Source organism: Lissotriton helveticus, chromosome 5_2 (genome assembly GCF_964261635.1).
Source record: "Lissotriton helveticus chromosome 5_2, aLisHel1.1, whole genome shotgun sequence".
NCBI lineage: Eukaryota > Metazoa > Chordata > Amphibia > Caudata > Salamandridae > Lissotriton > Lissotriton helveticus.
Genome location: NC_136066.1, coordinates 1,624,081 through 1,649,613, shown reverse-complemented (window position 1 = coordinate 1,649,613; position 25,533 = coordinate 1,624,081). Strand labels below are relative to the sequence as shown.

Here is a 25,533-nt window from a genome sequence, read left to right as displayed (position 1 = left end):
TCAGCGTCCCGCGCGCCGGCCCTCGCTCTGCGTCCCGCGCGCCGGCCCTCGCTCTGCGTCCCGCGCGCCGGCCCTCGCTCTGCGTCCCGCGCGCCGGCCCTCGCTCTGCGTCCCGCGCGCCGGCCCTCACTCTGCGTCCCGCGCGCCGGCCCTCGCTCAGCGTTCCGCACTCCCTCGCTCAGCGTCCCGCGCGCCCTCGCTCAGCGTCCCGCGCGCCCTCGCTCAGCGTCCGGCGCGCCCTCGCTCAGCGTCCGGCGCTCCCTCGCTCAGCTCAGCGTCCCGCGCGCCCTCGCTCAGCGTCCCGCCCTCGCTCAGCGTCCCGCCCTCGCTCAGCGTCCCGCCCTCGCTCAGCGTCCCGCCCTCGCTCAGCGTCCCGCGCGCCGGCCCTCGCTCTGCGTCCCGCGCGCCGGCCCTCGCTCTGCGTCCCGCGCGCCGGCCCTCGCTCTGCGTCCCGCGCGCCGGCCCTCGCTCTGCGTCCCGCGCGCCGGCCCTCGCTCTGCGTCCCGCGCGCCGGCCCTCGCTCTGCGTCCCGCGCGCCGGCCCTCGCTCTGCGTCCCGCGCGCCGGCCCTCGCTCTGCGTCCCGCGCGCCGGCCCTCGCTCAGCGTCCCGCGCGCCGGCCCTCGCTCAGCGTCCCGCGCGCCGGCCCTCGCTCAGCGTCCCGCGCGCCGGCCCTCGCTCAGCGTCCCGCGCGCCGGCCCTCGCTCAGCGTCCCGCCCTCGCTCAGCGTCCCGCCCTCGCTCAGCGTCCCGCCCTCGCTCAGCGTCCCGCCCTCGCTCAGCGTCCCGCCCTCGCTCAGCGTCCCGCCCTCGCTCTGCGTCCCGCCCTCGCTCTGCGTCCCGCCCTCGCTCTGCGTCCCGCCCTCGCTCTGCGTCCCGCCCTCGCTCTGCGTCCCGCCCTCGCTCTGCGTCCCGCCCTCGCTCTGCGTCCCGCCCTCGCTCTGCGTCCCGCCCTCGCTCAGCGTCCCGCCCTCGCTCAGCGTCCCGTGCGCCGGCCCTCGCTCAGAAGCCCGCGCGCCCGCCCTCGCTCAGAAGCCCTCGCTCTGCGTCCCGCCCTCGCTCTGCGTCCCGCCCTCGCTCTGCGTCCCGCCCTCGCTCTGCGTCGCGCCCTCACTCTGCGTCGTGCCCTCGCTCTGCGTCCCACGCGCCCTCACTCTGCGTCGTGCCCTCGCTCTGCGTCCCGCGCGCCCTCGCTCTGCGTCCCGCGCGCTCTCGCTCAGCGTCTCACGTTTTTATATTTAACATACAGTGTAATGGTTTTAAAAAGACTAAACACTAGAATAATAAACTTGAAACATACCTTATTTTTCTCTAAGTGCACTCCAGTGCAATGGCGCTGGGTTGAGGTACCAGGTCCTTACTAGTCGCACTTCGTCACCAAGGTGATGCAGGCAGTGTTTGTGTACTTTGTAGGAAGCTGGCTCTGTATATACTATACCAAAAGTAAGGTATAGTGTGCACAGAGTCCAGCAGTCGCCAGAGGTATAGCAGAGGCCAAATTAGACGAGTACTACCAGCTCTCTTTGTGGTAGTGTGGGCGAGCAGTTAGGCTTATCAGGAGGGTGTTTTAAGCAATTATTGTATTCCCTCAATCAAGAACTGATTACACACACTCAGAGACCGAATCCAGACCAATTAGGTATGCATAAAAAAGACATACTTATGTTTTATTTTTAGAACCAAGCATAACTTGGCACCGGTAAGTGAAATATACTCTCAAATGTAAGACTTGATTAGGAAATGCAGTTAAGGTTGAATTTGCAACGTTACAAGTTTGTATTGGGTTCAAAACCAGTTTAAATTACACACTAATTACTTTTGGAATACTTTTAGCTTACATTGACTACTCAGGGTGGTATGCCTAGATACCATACCAAGGGTTCCACAATACAAGGTAGGTAAGACTTTTGACGGGTGCGGTTTAGTACATTTTTCTTTCATACAAAGGTTCAACTCGACAAAGAACATTTTTAGGAACAAAATTCGTAACATTGGTTCCTACAGGAGAAAAAGGATTAATGGTTCTCAGGTAAGTAAACGACTTACGAGTGGGAGTTTTGGGGATCTGGACCAAGGTTCCCCAAGGTCTAGGTAGGCACTCAAAATGCAGAGTGCAGGGGCCCAATAATAGCCAATGGGGCTAAGGGGGCCTTCGGTCAGGGCCCACTTACGAGCAGGCCACTCGGGTGTGGGAGCAAAGCTCCTGGGGTTAAGGTCAGTACTGCAGGGGCCAACAATCAGCAAAGGTGCTGCACCAACAGGGGCACAGGGGTAGACGGGTGCAGTGTGCCCTATGGATTTCAATGGACACCTTTGGTTCAGCAAAGAGGCTTCAGGCCCGGCAGGGAGACTTCCTGAAGGCGTGAACCTGCTGGGGAGGTAAGTTGGGTTCTTGGAGGGTGCCTGCACACCGTTGGTTGGGCCACCCAAAGCTGTGGGGCGATGGGTGCATGGGTGTCTTTTGGCGTCGGGTCTTCTTACTAGCTCCAGTCAGGGGACCCTTCAGGTTGAGGTTGCAGGCGTCAGCTTGAAGCTTGAGGGAGGTTGCAAATCACCAGATCCCAAGTCAGGATTGCTGGGGAGAACTCCGCGTGGTGATGGGCCTCTGGAAATCGCAGAGCCACCTGGATCCGGGATTCTGTGGGTGAGTCTTTGCGTGAGCAAATCCGGTGCTCACGGGAGACAGAGTGTGTTAGATGAGTGTGGGGCAGGTCCTCCAGGCTCTGGGAGGCTGATGGACACACCAGGTTTCTCGCTATAGGCAGGTTGAAGTTGGGACAGGCCAGTAGGACTGGGGGCAAAGCAGTAGGTCTCCTCTTCTTTCTAGGTCAGCACAGCCTTCGGTCCTTCTTCTTTCTTCCTCAAATCTGAGGAGGCAAGTTTCAGGGTCGCCCCTAAATACTGAATTTGGGGGCGTTAAAAGGAATGTGCCGATCTGAACCAATGGGTCCCTTCCTTGGGGTGGCTACACCCCCTATTAGCCACCCTCCAGTGGGAGGTCATGAGCCTCTTCCTACTTGACTGGGTCCCCTCATCTTCAAGATGGAGGAGACTGAGATATGTGCTTCACCATGCCTCTCCCACCAGAGGGGTGGGGTTGGCAAAGGTGGGCACACCTCTCCTCCTAGCTCGGTTTTCCCACCGATTCTCCCACCCAAAGTGGCGGCCAGAAACTGTGGTAGCCTGTAGCTGGGGGCATCAAAAGGCAGAGACAGCTTACAAAGGCGGCAGACCTTTGAAGCTTCCCCTCTCGTGGACTGAGCCCATCCTGGGGGAGGAGGATTGACACCTCTTCCCAGGATGGGCTTTGTATCTGGTCCCAGAGAGCGGAGGCCCTCTACCCAGGGGTCCAGAAACATGTCTGGTGGTGGCAAATGGCGGGCAGCCTTTCACTTTCATGAGCACACAGAGCTGGTTGTTTTTCGGGTGGCATCTCTAAGATGCCCTCTGAGTGCATTTTACATTAAATCCCACACTGGCATCAGTGTGGGTTTAATTTGCTGAGGAGTTTGCTACCAAACGTTCCAGGTTTCATTAAAGCCATTGTGCACCTGTGGAGGCCTTAATGACTAACTCCCAGACCATATACTATTACTACACTTACAATGTCTAAGAATGGACTTAGACACTGTAGGGGCACAGGGCTCATGCCACTGTACCCCCAGGTAGTGGGTTGCAGGCATGGCACACAGGAATGTGCGCTATGTCGACTCTTCACTTTTCTCTGCAATAAAACACGCAGCCTGCAGTGTGTGTGTGTGTGTGTGTGTGTGTGTGTGTGTGTGTGTGTGTGTGTGTGTGTGTGTATATATATATATATATATATATATATGTATATATATATATATGTATATATATATATATATATATATATAAAGGTACAGTGCCTCTAAGGATGGCACAATAGGTGCTGCAGCCCTTAGAGGCCTTCCCTGGTCACAGCGCCCTTAGTACCTGTGGTATCATTTACAAGGGGCTGACCTGTGGCCGTTGAGGTGATAATTGGGGGTACAAAGGTAAAGCTTTGGGAAAGAACACATGCCCTGGGAACCTGATTGGCAGGAACCCAGGACGCACCAAATTAAAAGTGCGTCATGTGTCAGGCAAAAAGTGAGAGGTAACTAACCATGCAAAAAGGGGCACATATTTGAAAAGGAAAATTAATGCAGATCTACCTTCCCTTACACGACAGGTTTATCTGTGCTTCAGTCACACTCCTATTCCCTGCCCTTCCCCAGAAAAATCTCATGTTCCTGGCGTGAGCCTGGTCATTTTTTCAATCTGTCACTCTCATTCCAAGTTGTCTGTCTTAAGATGGGCTTTGTATTTGCAGTTTAGGACTTTATGGGGGAAGATTTCAGGGCCACAGTGGCTGGTGTTCAGTCTAAGCATCGCCTTAGTGTGGTAGTGTCAGAGTTCTCCAGTATTAGGGGTGTCAGGCAACAGCACCCTCTAGAACCTTCTCCTCAGAAGCTCAAGCCCTCAGATTTTCTACCGCACGTAGTGTGAATGGAGTTTCCCTGAGCTCTGCTCAGTTTCTTCAACTCTTTTACTTATTTTACTCTAAAGATGTCTTCTACAAAGAAATCATTGTTTAGACCTTGTTCATCTTGTGGAAAGCTTCGCCTTTTTCATGAAGATCCTCAAAGTAAGTTTATTTACTGTCTTTACCCGGACCATGAAGTAAAAAACTGCAAGTTTTGCAGGACCTTCTCCTCAAAGACTTTAAAAGATAGAGAGGCCCGTCTCCTTCTGTGGCTGCAGAAGTTGAAGACTTCCGAAGATCCTGTTTCTGACATGGAAAGCATGTCTTCTTTCCACTCTAAAGCCTCACTTAAGCGTGGGTCAGAGACTGAGGTGCCTTCTCCTTTCCTAAAGAGAAAGAAGCTCGTCGACGCTTCTAAATCGGTCTCCTCACAGGATTTGTCTGCCTCCACACCTACGGGACCTGGTTCTCTGGCATCTAAAACGGGCGCCTGCTCGCCGACGGGACCGTCGACGACTAGGAGATCTGTCGACGCTGTTCCGACTTTGACGACAACGTGTTCTATGTCAACGAGGACTTCGACGTCTACCTCGTCGTCGACGCTTCCAGAGGTGAGGCCTATTTCAACCATTCTCTGCTAAGAAGCTTTCGTCGACGAAGGCCTCGTCGACGAAGGCCTCGTCGACGCGTCCCATTGTCGACGCGTCCATCGTCGACGGCCACATCTTCGTCGACGGCCACATCTTCGTCGACGGCCAAGACCTCGTCGACGACCAAGACCTCGTTGACGGACAGATCTTCGTCGACGGCTGCATCCTCGTCGATGGTTACCAGCCCTTCGGCGACATCCTCGTCGAAGGTGCCGTCTATGCTGACGATTCCAGCTTTGTCGACGACTGCCTCGACGACGGCGAAATCCATGTCGACGTCTTCCTTCTCGTCGACGGCACGCAAGACTATGTCATTGAAAACAAAGGACTCTACCGCCTCGACGACGGGACCGTCGACCGCACACCATTCACTTGCTACCGCAAATACTTTCACAGTGGTCACAGCTTCAGTGGTCAAACGCCCAGTTCGATTACGGATGCTTCTACTCTTCCGACGCAATTATTTGAATCGGTAGGAGATGATTATGATGACGGTTCCTATGTGAATGGCGTCTTTCGTCAGGCGTCCAGTCCGTCCGAACTCAATATAAAGCGCCAAGAAGATGTTGAAGATTATGAGGAGGTGGGGTGTGCACTCTTTCCTGTTCATGAGGCTCGCTTTGCTGCTCCTTCTGAGGAACAAATGATTCAGATACCGTCCTCTTTGGTGTCCAAATTGCAGCATATGTTGGACGATTATAATCGCAGATTTCCTCCTTTTGCACCTATTTCTCCAACTCCTCAACCTGTACCGCCAGCATCCGTCCATACAGAGACACCGTGTTCGCCGGTCCGTCCACAGCAGGATACTCATGATGATGCGGATGTGAACCAAGACACTGATCAGGAGGTAGATAACGTCCTCACAGATTGGGATGATTATAGAGCACAAACACCATCTACGCCACGGACATCGCCTTTGCCTTCCCCGCCGGTGGACATCGGAAGCTTTCATAATCTAATGGTACGTGCTGCCAAACGTTTCCATTTAACCTTGGAGATGCAGCAAACGGATTGCTTCCTCTATGATTTCAAAGATCAACCCCTCAAGCAAACCCATACCATCCCAATTATTGATTTTATTTGGGAAGAAGGTCTCAAACTTATGGCACGACCAAATTCCATCCCTGCTGTCTTACCACGTCTGGACAAAAAATACAAGGCGCCTGCAGACTCTCCAGCATGCCTTGTTTCATACCCTAAGGTGGATTCCTTCGTAACGCAGGCTGCCCAGAAACGTTCGACGACAAACTCTAAATGACCCCTCCGCATTCAAACAGCTTTGGAGTCGTGGGCTCACCTTCCAAATATCGCCGCAGGTCATCCCTTCCGGGAAACACCTCCTACGCTTACCCTCACAACGGATGCTTCCTTGGAGGGTTGGGAGGCCTCAACGGACTGTCAGTCAAGGGCAAATGGAATGCATCTCAAAGCACATGGCATATCAATCGTCTGGAACTATTGGCCATCTTCCTTGCCCTGAAATCTTTCCGGATGCTGATACAAGGCCACTCGCTGCTGGTGCAGGGTGCAGGGAGGTACGAGGTCTATTCTGCTTTCCAAGCAGGCACAAGAAATCTGGAATTGGGCGATTCAACACCAAGTTCACCTGACCGCAGTTCACATGCCGGGCGTCTCCAACACTCTTGCCGACTGTCTCAGCAGATCTCTGGCGGACAATCACGAGTGGGAACTCCACCAATACACTCTGGAGTACATCTTTCGCCAGTGTGGCCATCCACAGTTGGATCTGTTTGCGACGCCAACCAACCGCAAATGCCTACGCTTTGCAAGTCGGCATCCCCACAGAGAGTCGAGCGGGAATGCGTTTTCGATCAATTGGTCGAGCGAATTAGTCTACGCTTTTCCCCCGCTCCCTCTCGGTCCGCGCCTGCTGCACAGGATGAAGCTCCAACCATGCCACGTCATACTGATTGCGCCCAGGTGGCCACGTCGCCCTAGGTTCTCGGACCTCCTCCTGTTGTCTCAGTGCGATCCAATACCTCTTCGCCCTCTGCCTCACCTGCTCACCATAAACAAAGGGCGGATTTGCCATCCGGATCCGGCATATCTCCAACTGCATGCTTGGAACCTGAACACAATGAGTTCGCAGGTCTGAATATCACTCCGGAGAGCAGGAAGGTGCTGGCTCATGCACGTGCTCCTTCCACCATCAAAACATATCAATTGAAATGGAAGCGGTTTTGTGTCTGGTGTCACAAGGAAGTCCTTGATCCAATGCACGCCAAGCCGGAGCAAATCCTGCCTTTTTTCTTATCTCTAGTGAAATCAGGACTTTCTCATTCCACTCTTAGTCTTTCTGGCAGCGATTTCCCGCTTTCGGCATGATGGCACCACCTCTCTGTATTCCTCTCGGATCATTCGACAGTTCTTCAGAGGCCCTTTTCGAATGTACCCGCCCATACGTCGTCCGCCGCCTTCTTGGCGCCTGAATCTGGTTTTATCTCTGCTCCTCCTACCTCCTTTTGAGCCCATCCATTCAGCGGAATTAAAATTCCTCACATGGAAGGTTGCTCTTCTACTCGCGCTTACATCATCAAGGCGAGTAAGTGACATCCAAGCATTCACGATACAACCTCCATTTCTTCAATACTCTAAAGACGCTGTTACTTTACGGACAAATCCGAAGTTCATTCCCAAAGTTCCTTCAGGTTTCCATCTGAATGAGCCCGTCATTTTCAGAACTTTCTTCCCCAGCCCTCAGTCTCCTGCTGAGCGTTCTTTCCATTCCTTGGATTTAAAACGTTGCCTGGAATTCTACATCCAGCGCACCGCTCCTTTTCGAAAATCAGACCAGCTCTTTGTAGCCTATGGCCGAGTTTGTAAAGGACAGGCAGTCACTAAACAATCTATTACTAGATGAATTTCTTCTGCCATTGCCGGGCAGGAAAGCCTCTCTGCTCCGGTGCAAGCACACTCTACAAGGGCTGTGGCATCATCTACCGCCCTCTTTGCTGGAGTGCCTCTACACCAGATCTGCAGAGCTGCTACGTGGTCGAGCAGACACACGTTTACAAGACACTACTGTCTGGAATCAGCGGACGCTGCAGATGTTGCTGTGGGCCAAGCTGTGTTACGAAATCTTTTTAACTAAGGTGAGCCTCTGTTGCTTCCCGCCTCCTGTCATAAAAGGTTTTGCCATATGTCTAATGTATGCTATTTAAATCATACTATGGTTGTATTTACTTGGTTTTGAAATGCCTTTTATGATTCATGTATTACTTTACTGCTTTCTACTCTTATTCAAGCATGTGAATCTATTAAAGACACCCCTAATACTGGAGAAGAACATTAGTTACTTACCTGTAAACTGTGGTTCTCCAGTATTGGTGTCTTTCATAGATTCACATGCGACCCGCCCATCCTCCCCTCAGAGGCGCTCTTCTCCTCATGCACTCTAGGTCACTTTGGTGCTACGAAAATCAGAGGGCTTGAGCTTCTGAGGAGAAGTTCTAGAAGGTGCTGTTGCCTGATTGGCTGGAATGTGGACTATTATAATGACTATGATATGTTACTAAAGTGAATTCTCCCTTTAAGGCTTCTATGGGCCTTCTTTCAGTTCTATGGTACTTTTAACTTTACGTATATATTTTATATGTATTACATTTCTTATGTATATGTATAATTATATAATAATGTTCTATATGTGTGTGTGTGTGTGTGTGTGTGTATATATATATATATATATATATATATATATATATATATTTATATTTTAATACTATTTTATGTACATGGGACTCCCACTTAGACGACGGGGAATATTCAAGCATGTGAATCTATGAAAGACACCAATACTGGAGAACCACAGTTTACAGGTAAGTAACTAATGTTCTTCTGTAACTGATGGCCTTTACCCCCTAGTAGGTCAGACACCACAGGAGAAAGATCCAGGTGCTGCCAGCTGTGCACTAGGACTCACTGTGGCTTGAGATTCTGAGTGAGCATCCGGTCTGAAAGAGCCTCTGTGACTGATGTTCTAAGATAGTGTTAGACCTGGCACCTTGGCGTGAGTCTCCCTTCCACTTTTTTGCTGCTGTGCCTCATGTGTTTTGCTGGTGTTAGCTGCTCAGAGCACTGTGCCACTGCCAATCAGTGCCACAGTGCAAGTGCTCTCTATGAAAAGTGTATACATTGATTGGTTTCCATGATTGGCTTATTTGGTTTACTGTCAGTCCCCAGTAAATTGCACCAGGGCTTGTAAATACAAATACTGCTGGTGGGCCTGCAGCACTGGTTGTGCCACCCACAGAAGCGGCCTAGTGAAATGTGTCTAAGGTCTGCCATTGCAGAACCTGCGTGCAGTCTGGTACTGTCATGCTGACTGCGCAAGTGCACCTACTTGCCAGTCCCTAAACCTTCCCTTAACTTCATATTAGTCACCCCTATGGTAGGCCCAAGGGCAGGGTGCATTGTAAGCATAAGGTAGGACAAGCCCTGATGTGTGTGGCATGTCCTAATAGTGAATTTCAGCCATTTTCGTTTTTCACTATTGTAAGGCTACCTGTTCTCATAGGCCAGAATGGGCTGCTGGAATTATTACACTCTATAGTCCCAGCAGGCTCAGGCTCAGGGAACATGGTTTCGATTTGATTCTAAACTTACTCTTGAATCACAGGTCAGGAAAACGGTGACTTGCTGCTTGACCAATATTAGGTCCCTGCGGAAGATCCTCCATCTGCTTCCATCTTACGCTCGGGCTTTGATAGTCCGTAGCACCATTCTTAGCAGGCTCTATTATTGTAATGCCCGGTTTCTTGAGTCACCTAAGTTTTTGCTTGAAAGGCTGCAGAGGATCCAGTCGACAGCTGCCAAACTGGCCTTGGGTTGGCCTAGAAGAGCTGCCTCCTCAGCGGCGATGGCGGAACTTGCACAGAGAGTCCAGTTTAAGTCTCTCTGTATAGTGTTTAAAGCTTTACACAGGGTGGGCCTGTGTCTATGCAGCGTAAGTTCAAGTGGTATGTGCCTGTGAGGTGTCTCTGCTCCTCTGCCGCTAGACTGGTGGTAATGCCGAGAGTTAGGAAGGTCAGGTCAGGTGGGCGAACCTTTGGTTACGCTGCTGCTAAGCTTTGGAACCAACTCCCCTTGGAATTAGGACAACTTGGTGACTTGGGTTCCTTTAGAAGAAGACTTAAAACTTGGCTGTTTCCTAAAACTTAGTCGGTCGTCCGGTCCCTTGTTTTTTCATTTTCATGTCTCTCCTTGTGTTGACTCAACAGCGCCAGGATGCCTTTTTGGTGATAGTGCGCTTTATAAGTTAAATAAATAATAAATTAATATTGGTAGATAGTCAAGCTTAGTATGCCAGAACTCAGAATAATAAAATATTTCTTTTAGTAAAGTTTATTTTAATATCCTGTGTTGGCAAATGCTACTTTTAGAAAGTTAGCATTTGCTTGCCTGACTATTTCAGCCCGCCTCTGCTAGGATGTGTATCTGCTGTCTGGTTTGTGTGAGTGACAGGGCTGGGGAATTCCAGGAGACAGTCTGGGCTGCCAGGTGGTGAATAGAGGGATTACCCCCAGGATAGGAGGGAGGAGTGCCCCTTGACTCTGAATAGGGCTGTGCTCTGCCACCACAATGCTGGCTCCACCTCCTGCGGAGCATCTGATGTCTCTGCCCTGCACCCTGAAAGAAGAAGGCAGCTTCATGTCAACAAAGTGCACCAAAACTGGGTTGAACCAGGCTGAGGCCCCCTGGCCTGCAAAGACAAAAGAAACTGTGTATAAAAGTAGGAGCCCTGCTCCTAAAAATTAGATCCTGTTTACGCCAAGAAGAAACTCTGCCCGAAGAGAAGGACCTGGGAAAGCTGCATGGAGAACTACTGTCTCTAGCCTGAGAGACTGGCCTGTGGTGGGTGCCTTGCTGCAAGAAGGAGAGAAGACAAAGACTGAGAAAGACTTTGTTTCAACTTGTGCATTTTTGTGAACAATCTCCAAGGGCTTGCATGTGAGCCTGCCCCCTGAACTGCGCCCCAGGAACATTGGACGCTACCCCCCTGAAGGAAGAGCTGATGTTTGTGCTGCAAGTCCCTGCAGCGCTGATCCAGGGAAGTTGAGTGCGCTGGGAATCTTCATCGCGCACTCTGTGACTCAGTGCACCCGTGTTCCCCCGAGCAACGCTACTTCGGCCTGGCCGCACCGCAGTTTACAAAGTAAAGACCAGCCCCGCCTGGCCCGAGCACCGTGACTCTGACCAACACCGAGCCATAGCTCGCAACGTAAAGGAGGCCCCTTCCGGTAATACCATCGTGATCTTCTGGCCCCCGAGCCGTAGCTCGCAAAGTAAAGATGGACCCCACTCTGCGTCCATCTCCCTTTGACCAACGTCCTGCTGAAGCGCCCCGCTGCTGTTAAGAGAACAGCTGCTGCGCGCACTGCGGCTGGGTACGTCCCGTGCTTGTGGACCGTACCGCCGCCCACACCGCATCCAGCTGCTCCCCCTCCTGGGTCGAAGCGTACGCTGTATTGAGAGCCTGCCCCCACAACTCATCGCCAACCCGAGTGCCCCGTGACTGCCCAGCCTCGAGCCGTAGCTCGCATCGCACCAGGGAAGCATCGCGACGTGGGACGACTGCTCTCCACACCGTCCGCCTCGAGCAACCAAGAATAAAGGTACTGTGAACTTCCAGCCGCGAACCGATGCCGTGCGAGTCTTGCTCCAGCCTACGACTCACACCGTCCCTTTGCTAAACAAGTCCCCGGTACGTCTACATCGTACACCGCACCCCGGACTGCAGGGTCCGCGAGGCACGTGCTGTTGTGAAAGCCGCTTGTTGTCTACGGAGTACGAGTCGCACAGGAGTGCTACGACTCGTACCCTTGTGTACGCCAGCCGTGCCGTACGCGTCGTAACGCGAGGTGCGTGAGACTTCACTGGGCATTGCTTGTTGAACCGAATGGAGCGCACAGGAGCGCTACAAAGCGCAAAGCCTTCTTAAAACATTGCAACCAAGGCCTACATCTTGCTCTGAGTATTGTGGACCCACTTTTAAAGTTACTGAAACAGTTTTAAAGTTAGAAAGCCTGTAAACTAAGCCTGCTTGAAAGTCTAAATATAAAGAACTATATTTCTACATAAAAACAGCCTCTGTGTGGTGGGGTGTGTATTATTGCAAATGCTTAGCCATATGTGCTCTGGGGATTAGCCTTGTCTACTCGCGCCACGCCGCCTAGAGGGTGAGCAGGGGTTATTTCTGGGAGTAGTCCTTTGCCCTGACTAGAGAAGAGGGTCCCTGCTTGTCACAAGTGCATACCTGTGCCAACCAGAGACCCCCAATTCTAACAGATAGCCTTCGGGTCTGCTCGTCTTTCTCTACCGTGTCGCCTACGATAGAAGGGACAAGAGATTGCTTGGAACAAGAATGGGAGCCACTTGAGCCTTCTGGAGATGGTCAGCCTTTGGTGTCGAGCATCTTTTTGCCTTTGCTCCCACTTCTTGCACTAAAGGCTGTATTTCAGCCTCTAGTATCTTTTGTCACCTCATCTGCAAGAAGAACATCCAGGTGATGTGCGATTCACAGGGGGTCATCCCAAAGTGCCAATGGTATGCTCTGGGGCAGCTGATAATGGATTCAAGTTCAAGTTCAGAGATTTGTATAGCGCACTACTCACCCAGAGGGTCTCAAGGCGCTTGAGGGAGGGGTGTGCTCTACTTATCGAATATCCAAGTTTTTAGTTGCTTTCTGAAGGCGAGGTGGTTTTGTGTAAGGCGGAGGTGGGTGGGGAGAGAATTCCAGGTTTTGGCCGCTAGGTAGGAGAAGGATCTTCCCCCCCCATGGTGGATTTATGGATGCGCGGAATGGCGGCGAGGGCTTGATTGGACGATCGTAGTTGGCGGGTGGGGGTGTAGAAGGACAGTCGCGTGTACAGTCGCGTGTTGAGGCATTCGGGTCCTAGGTCGTAAAGGGCTTTGTGTGCGTGGGTGAGGAGACGGAACGTTATTCTCTTGTTGACGGGGAGCCAATGGAGGTCTTTCAGGTGGCCGGAAATGTGAGCTTGTCGAGGGATGTCCAATATGAGTCTGGCTGAGGCGTTTTGGATGCGTTGGAGCTTCTTCTGTAGTTTGGCTGTTGTTCCGGCGTAAAGTGTGTTTCCGTAGTCCAGTCGGCTGGTGACCAGTGCGTGGGTGACCGTCTTTCTTGTTTCGGTGGGGATCCAACGGAAGATTTTTTTGAGCATGCGGAGGATGTTGAAGCAAGATGATGAGACGGCGTTGGCTTGTCTGGTCATCGAGAGGGAGGAGTCCAGGTTACGTGCGTAATCCGTAGGTCTGGGTGCGGTTCCTAGGGCCGGTGGCCACCAAGAGTCGTCCTAGGCAGAGGGGGATGAGCCTAAGATGAGGACTTCAGTTTTGTCGGAGTTTAGTTTTAGACGGCTGTTCTTCATCGGCTACTTCTTTCATTCCTTCGTGTAAGTTGGTTTTGGCGGTGTTTGGGTCTTTGGTTAGGGAGAGGATCAGCTGGGTGTCGTCTGCATAGGAGATGATGTTGAGGTTGTGTTGGCGAGTGATGGATGCGAGGGGACTCATGTATACGTTGAAGAGGGTGGGACTGAGTGAAGATCCTTGTGGTACGCCGCAGATGACTTCAGTGGCCTCTGATTTAAAAGGGGGGAGACGGACTCTTTGGGTTCTTCCAGCGAGGTACGAGATGATCCAGTCCAATGCTTTCCCTTGTATTCCGATGTTGCTGAGGCGTTGGATGAGGGTGTTCTGACAGACTGTGTTGAAGGCTGCGGAGAGGTCGAGTAGGATGAGGGCGGCTGTTTCTCCGTTGTCCAGTAGAGTTCGAATGTCGTCTGTTGCTGCGATGAGGGCGGTTTCGGTGCTGTGTTTGGCTCGGAAGCCGGATTGTGAGGGGTCGAGGGATTTGTTGGATTCGAGGAAGGCGGCGAGTTGACTGTTGACGGCTTTCTCAATGACTTTGGCAGGGAATGGGAGGAGCGAAATGGGGCGGTAGTTTTTAAGTTCAGTGGGGTCTGCTGTGGGTTTCTTCAGAAGGGCGCTGAGTTCGGCATGTTTCCAGCTTTCCGGGAAGGTAGCGGAGTTGAAGGAACAGTTGATGACATCGCGGAGATGTGGTGCGATGATGGAGTCTGCTTTGTTGAAGATGTGGTGAGGACATGGGTCGGTTGGTGATCCTGAGTGGATGGAGTATCAGGCGGATGGTGTCTTCAGTGGTGATTGGGTTCCAGGCGGAAAGGATGTTAGAGTGCGGTTTTGGTTCGGAGGTGGGTGGAGTGGGCTGGTCTTCGGACTGGTTTACAAAGCTGTTATGTATGTTGGCGATTTTGTTGTGGAAGAATGAGGATAGAGAGTCGCAGAGGTCTTGGGAGGGAGTGATGTCGTTGGTGCCGGCGGTGGGGTTGGTAAATTCTTTGATGATGTTGAATAGTTCCTTGCTGTTTTGGGCATTGTTGTCGAGTCGATCCTTGAATGCTGATTTCTTGGTGGATCGGATCAGTTGGTGGTGTTTGCGGGTGGCGTTCTTGAAGGTGGCCAGGTTGTCAGTGGTTGGGTTTTTTCTCCAGGCTTTCTCGAGAGTGCGGCATAGCTTCTTGGATTTCTTAAGGTCATCGTTGAACCAGGGGGCTTTTTTGTTACTTTGCTTGAATGGATGGTTCTTCAAGGGTGCTAGTTCGTCGGCGCTGTGGGTGATCCATTGTGTGAGGTTGGTGGCTGCTTGGTTTGGGTCCGATGATATGGCAGGAGGGTTTTGGTGCAGCGAAGTGAAGAGCTGGTCAGTGGTGATTTTGTTCCAATTTCTTCGAGGAAAATTATGTGGGGGGTTGTGGGTCGTGGTCTTTTTGTAGCTGAAGTGGACGCAGCTGTGGTCCGTCCAATGGAGTGTTGTGGTGTGATCGAAGGAGATGTGCTTGCTGGAGGAGAAGATAGGGTCGAGCGTGTGCCCGGCAAGGTGGGTGGGGGTGTCAACAAGTTGTTTGAGACCGAGATTGTCCAGGTTGTCCAGAAGGGCGGTGGTGTTGCTGTCGTTTTTCTTTTCCAAATGTAAGTTAAGGTCTCCCAGTAGAATATAGTATATAGTTTTCGGAGGTGAGGCATGTGGGTTGATGAAGTCAGTGATGTCTTCACTGAATTGTGTGCGGGGACCTGGTGGTCTGTAGATGAGGGTGCCTCTGAGTGTGGTCTTGGGGTTGGTGTGAATCTGGAAGTGAAGGTGTTCGGCGGTAGCGAGGTTATCGTCGGAGCTGGATGTGATGCGGATGGTGTTCTTGTGGACGATGGCGATGCCTCCTCCTGTTTGGTTGATGCGGTCCTTTCGGATGATTTTATAACCGTCCGGGATGGCTATGGCGATGTCGGGTGTTGAAGAGGCGTTCATCCAGGTTTCTGTAAGGAAGGCGACGTCCGGTGAAGTGGTGTCGAGTAGGTTCCAGAGTTCAATGGAGTGTCTGTGGACCAAGCGGGTAATCAACAGGATGCACTTGAGGTGGTTAGAGTCAGAGCTATGTCTGGAGTTAGAGGATTTGGTGTGGGTCCTGATACAGTCTAGTTTGCAGGAGTGGCAGGTGAAGGGTCCTTGGGTGTGTCCTGGGGCAGCTTGGTAGCATTGTGGTGTGCGGCCGGGGTTAAGTGCTGAGAGGGTTGCGGCGTCGTAAGTAAAGCGGGTGGAAAGGATTTTGCGGGGACCAGGGGGTTTGGCGCTGGCGCGGTCCAGGCGCGGACGGGCGTAGACGGGCTTACCTTTGGCGCGCATGGGGCGCAACCGCTGCGCGCAATAGAATCGATCAGCATCTCACCTGGTAGAAGACTTCGCAAAAACGTGAGTCGATCTGCAGGTTGTATTCTCTTCACTGGTAGTGTCTGAGGTTTCATGGTGCTGGGGATTCCTTCAAATATATCTTCTCCCAGGTAGTTTGTGATTTTGGGTGAGACGGGCACACATATCCTGGAAGGTATTCTCTTCCTTAACCACAAGGAGACGTCCTATACAGACTGTTTTTTGCTGAAGGTGGCTCAGGAATTCTGATGCAGCTCCAAGTCAATCAATCAGGGGTTGTAGAGTGCACTACTCACCCGTGAGGGTCTCAAGCCGCTGGGGGTGGGTGTGGGCAGCTCTGTTAGGGTCATTCAAAGAGCACCAAGGGGTGCCATTTTAGCCGCATTGGATTTGGCTTACAACATACAGACTCAGAATAAATACTTGTGTGTAGGAGGGAGCGCTGGGGTGAGACGTGGGTTTCATGAAGTGACCGTGCACCTGTCCCACTTTGCACCGCTGATCTTGGACATCCCATGGTGTTGACTGAAGGGGCTGTTGGGGGAAGGTTCCCGTAGTTGCCGTACTCCTGAGGGGGATGTTCCTGGTTCATCAAACCCTTGTAAACTGAGATTCCTGGCTCTGGTTGAAGGTTTAAGGTTTCTCCTCGCATACAATAATATTCCAGCCCAATTTTTCTATTTTCTGTCCCAAACTATGATATTGCAGCCCAATGTCTGTCCTAAATGATATTCTAACCCGGAGTCTCTACAGAATATTTCATTCTGGTCTCTGTACCGAATCATATTCTTTCCCACAGTTTGTACAGAATATTCCATCCTAGGGCCGTATTATGGTGTATGCGCATTTTCATTGTGCCGGGCGTACCTGTAAAATGATGCGCCAGACGCAAACAATGAAAATATGCCCTATTACAATGAAGACGCTGCCCCAAGGGCAGCACATTCAGGAGAAAAACTGAGCGGCTGCTTTAAAGCGACTCCGTCTTTACACTGTGCCGGCGGCAACCTGGCGGCACTTTCAATGGGGAAAAGAGATCCCTCTGCTGGTGTGTGCAGTGAGTGACGGCAGCCGCCTGCAAGGGGATGTCTGCGGGGTCCATAGGACCCCCTTTCTCCCCTGCAGAGGCCCTTCATCGGGGGCGCACTCTCAGTGCACCTCCTGAGGGCTTCTCGGCCTCTTTGTCCGTGTCTGTAATGCAGCGTGGGCGCAAAGGCAAAGGGATTCACTCATTTGCATGAGGCCACGCCCCCATGCAAACGAAGGAACGCCCCCTTGAAGATCGCACTGGCGCTTTATATGCACCTACGCTATCTGTATCACTGAAGGGGACGCACAAACGTCTGTGGCCCCATCTGTAATACCAAAGTTCCCCAGGACACGCAAAGCAGGCGCAAAACGCCCGTTGCACCCCCACTTACTTTATTACGAACCCTGATGTCTGTATGGAATATTTGATCCTAGTGTCTGTGCAGTTTGATATTTTCATCCTAGTGTCTCTACAGAGCAATAGTTTATTCCACTGTCTCCACAGTGATTCTTTTATTCGGGTGTCTGATCGGAATCATATTCTATCCCAGCGTCTCTACAGACCGAATATGATTTCGTACAGACACTGGAATAAATATCAATTTCAGTGTCTCTACAGAGTGATATTCTATTTCAATGTTTGTCTGAAATTATAGTATATTCTTAAATGATAGTATATTCCAGTGTCTGTAATAAATAATATTCCAGCCCAGTTTCTTTATAGAATTATATTTTATCCCAGTGTCTGTATAATTGGATATTTTATCCCAGTGTCCCTACAGACTGATAGTCTATCCCTGTGTCTGGACAGAATGACAGACTATCCTGTTGTCTCTACAGAATATTTTATTGCAGTGTTTGTAAAGATTTATATTTATATCCCATTGTCTCTGCACAGAGAAAGTCCCTATAGAAACCGGTATAGACTCATCCTCCAGCCCAGTGTCTTTACTGAATGATACTCTATTCTAGTGTCTGTACGGATGATTATCAAGCCCAGTGTCTGTTCGGAGTGATATTGCTCAGACTTCACAGGAATTTATAATATTTCTAATGTATGGAATGTAAAGTGTCATCAGCAAGAGTGACATCCCAGATTGGATGGTATACCTGTAGTTCTATTCCAGCTGTAGAAGGCCCTGAGGCAGGATGGCGGGTCTATTATTGGATGGGTCTGTGTTGTTGTGCTGATTGGACTATTTCTTGTTTCAGTCTCCGTTCCCTGGTGATGATGAGGAGGAAATGTTTGACAGCATCGTGAACGAGGAGGTGCGATACCCACGCTGCCTCTCTCTGGAGGTGATTGGAGTCATCCGCAAGGTAAGACTGGAAACCCAGACTGGGTAACCCAAGATGAAGTGACATGCCCCCAGTCAAGACGAAGAAGCGACTTGCCCCCGATCGGTCATTCCTCAGTCACATCTTTTCAATCTCACCCCATCTGAGGAAGGTCCCAGGAAAACCGAGTTCTGCTGCCCCATTCTCCTTCCGTTACATGTTTTCATGGAGTTGAATAATTTGATATCACTGCTTGGACCAGTCTCTTGAGATGGTTCAGAAAGGACCAAATGACTGACCATTGGGTGGCTGCGTGTTTGGGGGTGCGGGGCAAGGGAGGGGGTGTCACTGTCCCAGTGTACTGAGCAATGATATGTTGCCGCGACAGGCCTGGTCTGTGGGTTTGGTTCAGTAGGAGGATTCTTACCAGGCTAGTCCAGTAGTTCACTCACTGCTCCCATGTGCTGCTGTTGAGTTCAACTGAACTGTGCCCGACTACACATTTTCAGATCCCTGGTATCAGCCTGGATCTACATATTGAGACTCCTGGTACTCTGAAAACATCACCATTCAGGTTTATTGGGTGAAACCCATACTGTCTACTTTTTTTGGTTGAAAAATTATTAACTTTTTTTTTTGTGTTCAGGTTTAACTGGAAATTCAGCAACTTGGGCAACAGCCTAGTGAGACCTTTGTAGTCAGAGACATTGAACATGTAAAGCCAGAAATCACGTAGCGTTTGTTATCTTAATACTCTGTATCAAGGTTGCGCACAAACGCCAGAGGGTGCGTAAGGTAGTCATCATGTCCAGTGTAGCACTGGTAATCTTGATACTCTGTTTCAAGGTCACTCGCAAACGCCAGAGGCTGCGTAAGGTAGCCAACGGTCCACGATGTAGCACTGGTAATCTTGAGACTCTGTATCAAGGTCACTCGCAAACGCCAGAGGCTGCGTAAGGTAGCCGACAGTCCACAGGGTTGCAGCCGACAGTCCACAGGGTTGCAGCCGACAGTTCACAATGCAGCATTGGAAACCTTGATACTCTGTATCAAGGTCACTGGCAAACGCCAGAGGCCGCGTAAGGTAACCAACGGTCCACAGTGTAGCCTTGATAAACTTAATACTCTGTATCAAGGTCACTCGCAAACTCCAGAGGCCGCGTAAGGTAACCAACGGTCCACAGTGTAGCCTGGGTAATCTTGATACTCTGTATCAAGCCACTCACAAACACCAGAGGCTGTGGAAGGTAGCCGACGGTTCACAGTGTAGCAGCCGACAGTTCACAATGTAGCATTGGTAATCGTGATACTCTGTATCAAGGTTACTCACAAACGCCAGAGGCTGGTAATCTTGATACACTCAGACACACCGGAGGCTGTGTAAGGTCGCCGACGGTCCACTGTGTAACATTGGAACCCTCACTGACCGCCCGCGTTGAGAAATATTGCTGTGAGGTTGATTTTCCATGCTCGCGCTCTCCAACATGATGTTGACGATCGCGAACAAGGAAAAATCTCGCCCGGGAGGTGGATTTTCCTCGATGGGCTCACCAGCTTGACGTTGACGAATGCGAGCCGGGAAAAAAACTCTGCTCCGCACAGCGAGCTCCGTGTAACGTGGAGTGCAGAAAATTCTGCAAACTCCGCAAGGGGGGCGGAGTTCACCGCCCAGACTTCGAGATTAACTCAAAGGCTTTATCTGCATCTTATGTCGCGGTGACAGCTGACTGATCTCCAGGGACACCTCACATAGCTTAGTCTCTGCAATTGCTAGCCATGGAGAGGTCTGTAATGATGGTAAGATCCAGGGACACCTCACATCATAGCCCAGTTGCCGCTATTGCTAACCGTGGAGAGGACCACTAAACTCCAAGGATACCCAACGTCATGGCTTAGTCTCCGCTATTGCTAGCCTTGGAGTGTGCTTCAGCACACACACACTTCCTGCCCGCGACTCTCTGATTGATAGTTAAACGGTAAACAACCCTCACCACGAAACCATCACCCCGCATGTTACAACATGGTCATTACAACGACCGTGTTGTAACAACGTATTCCATTACCCCGCAAGTCCTAACAACGACTTGCGGAGGGGGGGGAGGTGTTGGATTTAAAATCCAACACCTTCCCTACTGTCCGCACAGACTGGGGTTGGAATAGTAAATTATACTATTCCAACATCCAGCGCCCTCCTTTGCAAGTTGTTGTTATGACTTGCAGAGTAATGGTATGCGTTGTTACAATGCGGTTGTTGTAATGACCATGTTGTAACAACATGCATGGTGACGGGCAGCGGAAAAAATAGGCTTATTCGAGTTAAACATGTGGGACACTAATGCATTAAATGCCTTTCTCTTCCGTCATTGTGTCTAATACTTTTAACTCCTCTGGCCTCAGTCTGAGTTTCTAGCTCTTCCAAAAATACTTTAATTGTAGTTGGCGCTGTTTCTTACCAGGACATTGCTGTTTGGATTTCGCGCTGCCCGGGTCCTTAGAGGCCTCAGGGTGGCTAATGCCTGGAGTTGTAATCTGTTCTTCCTCATCTTGTAACTGATTATATACAATTGTTTGTCCCCTTTGGTTTTTCCCTCTGTTGTCCTCTTCTCCTTCCCCTTCCCTGACAGTACAGGCCATAGGATCTTGACAGTCTTGTCACTTCAGGTCACCGGTTCTCTCTCTGGAGAGTTCTCTATAGAGGGCGAGCGTTGGCGAAGGCTGAATGAAGAAAGCTCTTCTCTATAACAAAGCTTCTCCACTTCAGCACCTTCTCTGCTTGTTCTGCCTTCTGCATCTCTGATTTCTTAAGATCTTCCTGATTTCCAAGCTCAGGTCCTGTCAGCTTCTTCTGGACAAACTCCGATTCTTCAACCTTTTGTGGTTACAGAAGGGGCACGACATCTGGGTGGTCTTTTTCCTCCGACAGCAAGGATGCTCACACTTATGAAACATTGTCATTAAGCATTTAAAAGGGAGTTTTTCAGTTAGGAAATGATGACACTCCTGCTGGTGAAAGATGTTGGCTGCTGGGGAAAAGATTCAAAACTGAATTTCCAGCGGGGAGGATTCTTCCTCAAGAGCCAGAAAGGGGAATCTAAGCACCAGTGGCTGCAAGGCATGATGGAATACTGCAGCCTGTGGAGACCTTGCAGGTGCTTTGTTAGATTTTAGCTTCAATGAGCTGCATCATAGCTTTCCCTTTATTAATAAAAGTTAACGACCGCCATCTAGGTTTGTGCAACTGACTATTTAAACTCAAACTGGCCATTTTTCCAGTAACCGCATTCATTGAAATTCAGTCAACATAGCCTCCTAAATTTATATTTAAAGTCTTTTTACAGAAATATGTAATACATTGTAAATGGCTCCTGGATTCCTAACGTGGGTGGGTCAGTTTGATATTTGGCTTCAGTAAAAATTCCAAATTGGAGGCTGGGGATTAGAAATCAGCCACTAGCCAACTGGACCGATCGCAACCTCTTCTGCACCCCAGCTCTTCTGCGGTGCCGGTCCCCATGAGTTGGAGAATTATCAACTTCACAACCAAATCTCTTCATCATCCACCTCTCCGGCTGGGGCTCTGATGTTTCTTCAAAGTAACTCTGGAGCACTCTGCGAGATATCAACATCCATAAACAGACATTTGAGTGACGGGAATTCTGGGGTCTGTCTCTCGGCGACCATGTTGTAGGTGACCTGGGCCAGGAGCTGACGGATGGGACAAGTGGTAAGGTCAGCCCTTACTCTGAGGAATCCTAACTTCAGTACTCCTAAATGCCCTTTGTGAATACCAAGAGTCGTAAAGTTAGGATTTTGTCTCAGATTAATTTTTTTTATTTTGGCCCTAAGAGCTCGCACCTTTTGATGTTCAACTATTTTGAACTTTTACATGTTTAATTCAGAACAACTGTGAGGTGTTTGGTGACGTTGTGTTTACTTCAAGTTTATAGAAGGCTCTTTAGATATAAAGCTGTGTTGTGAAATACACATTGATTCTTATTTTTTTAATAAGATTTGATTCCCACAGGGACAGAGGTTCCTGTAAAATGGAACAATATTCTGTCTATTGTGCATTTAATTGTTTAAGCCCTTCAGGGTATGGGAGTCTGTTTTTCAGAATTTTCTGCATCTAGTCATTTCAAGAACTGAACTTCCTTCTGGGCTGGATAAGTGCAGCATTTGGTTATTTTCACAGGCGAGGGAGGGGTTTGAATCTTCTACATGTCTTTGTCAGCAGTTAGAGGTTCCATGACTGCCCCAGCAGGAGGCTCTCAACTCTTTGGAACCTACATTTAGTTTTACCTGCCTCACTGTGAGTGCTTTAAATCCTTCCATTGTCTCGGGTACCTTTAGGTTTTCCATGCTCGTTCCTGCTTCACTAGTGTACGTTACACCTGCAGGGTGGGTTTGTGGGACGCAGGGGTTTCCTAGGAGTTTGTGATTTGTTTTTTCCCTGCGGATAGTGAAGAGTTTGAGACAATTCTTGGTTCTTGCTCCAGGTTCTTTCTTGCTGCCCTTGAATCTGCAAACCCTGGGGATTCCTGCCCTCCCTCTCCTTTGTTCCATAGTTGTCTTGTTTCTGTGCTTCTCAGTTTGCCTTCACCTTCCTACAAAGCTCTGGCTTCTAGGCGCTTCTTTTCTGTTTTCCAGCTCCTGCACAAGGACCCGAGGCGGAGGCTTGGGGCTGGAGAAGGAGATGCTGAGGAGATCAAAGTCCACACCTTTTTCCAGGTAGGAAAGCAACCTTTCTACTCTTTGTAGCTGCTTCATCCCAATCCCAGACTGGCCTAGAGTTAGATATTGACATCTGGCCTGCACGCGCACCCAGGGTGGAGCATAGGGAAGGAGCTGGCCTGCATGCGCTCCCAGGGTAGTGCACATGTAAGGAGCTGGCCTGCACGCGCTCCCAGGGTAGAGCACAAGTAAGGAGCTGCTCAGGTGAATGTTGGCAGCCGCTGCAGGAGCAATGAGCGGGGGTCATCTGTAACCGAGGCTGATTATATTGAAAGCTGCAGCACCCTACGTGTGATAGGGGTTCAGGGTTTATGACCATTGATATGGAACCTCCCAGTCCCCAGGTCAGTGTCCGGGCGGTAGGAATCCCCTGATCCAGTTTCTTGCAGGCGTACATGGTTTGTTACATCCCTGTGTAATTCCCCAGCCCCCCTTTACTCTCCACAGCTTTCCTGTAAGGTAGGTTCTAAGTAAATTCCAATGCTTATATATCTAAAAATAAAATAGCCAAGAAAACAAAAATGATCCAGTACAATCCTGGGTCAATGCATAAACATTGCCGGCTTCAGTCCCCAACTTTTCGCTGAATGACAACTCACTTGGATTCACCTCGGACACCAACCTCACCCTCAACAAACACAGAGCCAAAGAATAGAGGGCCTGATACAGGCTCTCTTCTAAAGGAAGTACAAGTCTTCCTTCTGGAAAGCAACTTCAGAAGACTCACTTAGAGGACCGATTTAATTTTCAAAGCTCTGAAGATAGTTATTGATATAGAAACCAGTGATTTTGTTCAAGTATTCACTTGCAAAGTAATTTCACATATACTATATGCAGAGCTTGCTTATCTTAGCTGCAAGAACATGCAGAAGCTAGCCTGTGTCTCTCGCCCCCCCTCGACTTTCTCTGCGTTGACTGCTGACCAGCAGGTCACTCCTTGCATGAGAATCAGTCGGTTCTGGGAAGTGAGGAGATTGGCCCCGCTTCTGTATCGGATCGCCAGCTCACAGCAAATGATGCACAACCCTACTTGAAAGACTCCTTTGCTTCAGAAATTCAACACCTCAAACACAGTTTGCTCACCCACATCTGGATGTCCACTGTCTGCTCACCCACATCTGGACGTCCACCGTCTGCTCACCCACATCTGGATGTCCACCGTCTGCTCACCCACATCTGGATGTCCACCGTCTGCTCACCCACATCTGGATGTCCACCGTCTGCTCACCCACATCTGGATGTCCACCGTCTGCTCATCCACATATGGATGTCCAGTGCCTCCCTGAAGCTCAACCAACAAGGGTAGAGTTTAGTTTTTTGCCAAGAACAACAAACAAGAAACAGTACAAACCTGGCTCAGTGACCGCTTTGAATCCTAACTTTCAGCGAATGCTTAGTCCGTTGGATTCACCCTGGACTCTAACCTCGGCCTCAAGGACAAACAAAGAACGGCCTGGTACAAGCTCTCTCGTCTAAAGGTAGTGAAACTGTTCCTTCCCGGAGGCATTTTCAAGACTGCTGTTCAAGCCCTGGTACTCCCACCTCTGGTTGGTGCTAATGCCCCACTCCGCGGCCTCCTAGACTCCACACCGGCACCCGTTGGGGGCATCCTACGTGCCGCAGCATCTCTTATCCAGCACCTGGAGGGATATGATCACATCACCCCCGTCTTTAAGGATGTCCATTGGCTCCCCTTGCCGACCCGCACCATCTTTAAAACCAGCTGCATCATTGTTCAAAGAAGCCACTTGTCATCCATGGCAAATGTTAACACTTTATCTTTCAATTCATTGGTATTGCTAAACTAGCCTTTGTCTTGAAACAGAAGTGTTAGCGTGTTCACTGTGTGGCTCGGGTTGGACAGGGGTTTGGACACACGGTGGCATTGAAAGCCCCATTTCTCAACTGTTTAGAGAACTTCATGTGCACCTTTCCTCTCCATTCTACAATCAAGAAAGAGCCCAACCACACATCCAGCTGAGACACTACTTGATTCGTACGGACTTTTACCTGAACCTTCCGAACCTGGAACTCAAATGTCCTTTTCCTTGAAAGGTGGCTGGATTTATATCCTTCCGCAAGGACCTTCTTTTCCACTCCAGCACGTAGGCTTCCCAACCCTTGCTCTCCGCGTATGAACTTGGAAGTGGGGTGCTTTCAAAGTTAACTCTTCGACATCTAAACGTGAACCTCTAGTCTTATGTTTGTGAAGACTGCACAGAAGAACACAATTAGTTAGGTTTTGTTGTCATTAAAGCCGTGTTGTGGTCCCATCTTGAAGCCATCGATGGAGAACAAACCCCTCTCAGGAACCGTAGTCTTGGTGAGAAATGTTCATGAAACTCCCTCTTGTTCTCGCTTTAGTACCAGATGGGTTCTTCCACAGTAACAAAGTGATGGCTCTCACTCACCTTTCCACTCTCCACTTTAAAGGTCAGATTTTAACAAAAGTCTCTATCATAGGATTCTCACAGTCGTTTTCTCAGGCCTGAATTTCTCAGGTGTGTATTGGTGACTATGGAGCAAGCTGTGATCCACTTGTTGACTGTATAACTATATCCTGTCCCTCTCACAAGCTTTTTGCATCAAGTGTTCCGTGA

General features: G+C 50.2%; 1 protein-coding gene across 1 annotated transcript in view; it reads left to right on the top strand.

Moving 5' to 3' along the window:
- PKN3 (protein kinase N3) overlaps positions 1–25,533 on the top strand; it is a 335,392-nt gene that overhangs the window by 297,679 nt on the left and 12,180 nt on the right. Inside the window, exons 20-21 of the mRNA XM_078646592.1 lie at positions 18,137–18,244; positions 22,850–22,930. Of these exons, the coding sequence (XP_078502718.1) occupies positions 18,137–18,244; positions 22,850–22,930 (189 nt within the window). The remainder of the gene's footprint in view (positions 1–18,136; positions 18,245–22,849; positions 22,931–25,533) is intronic.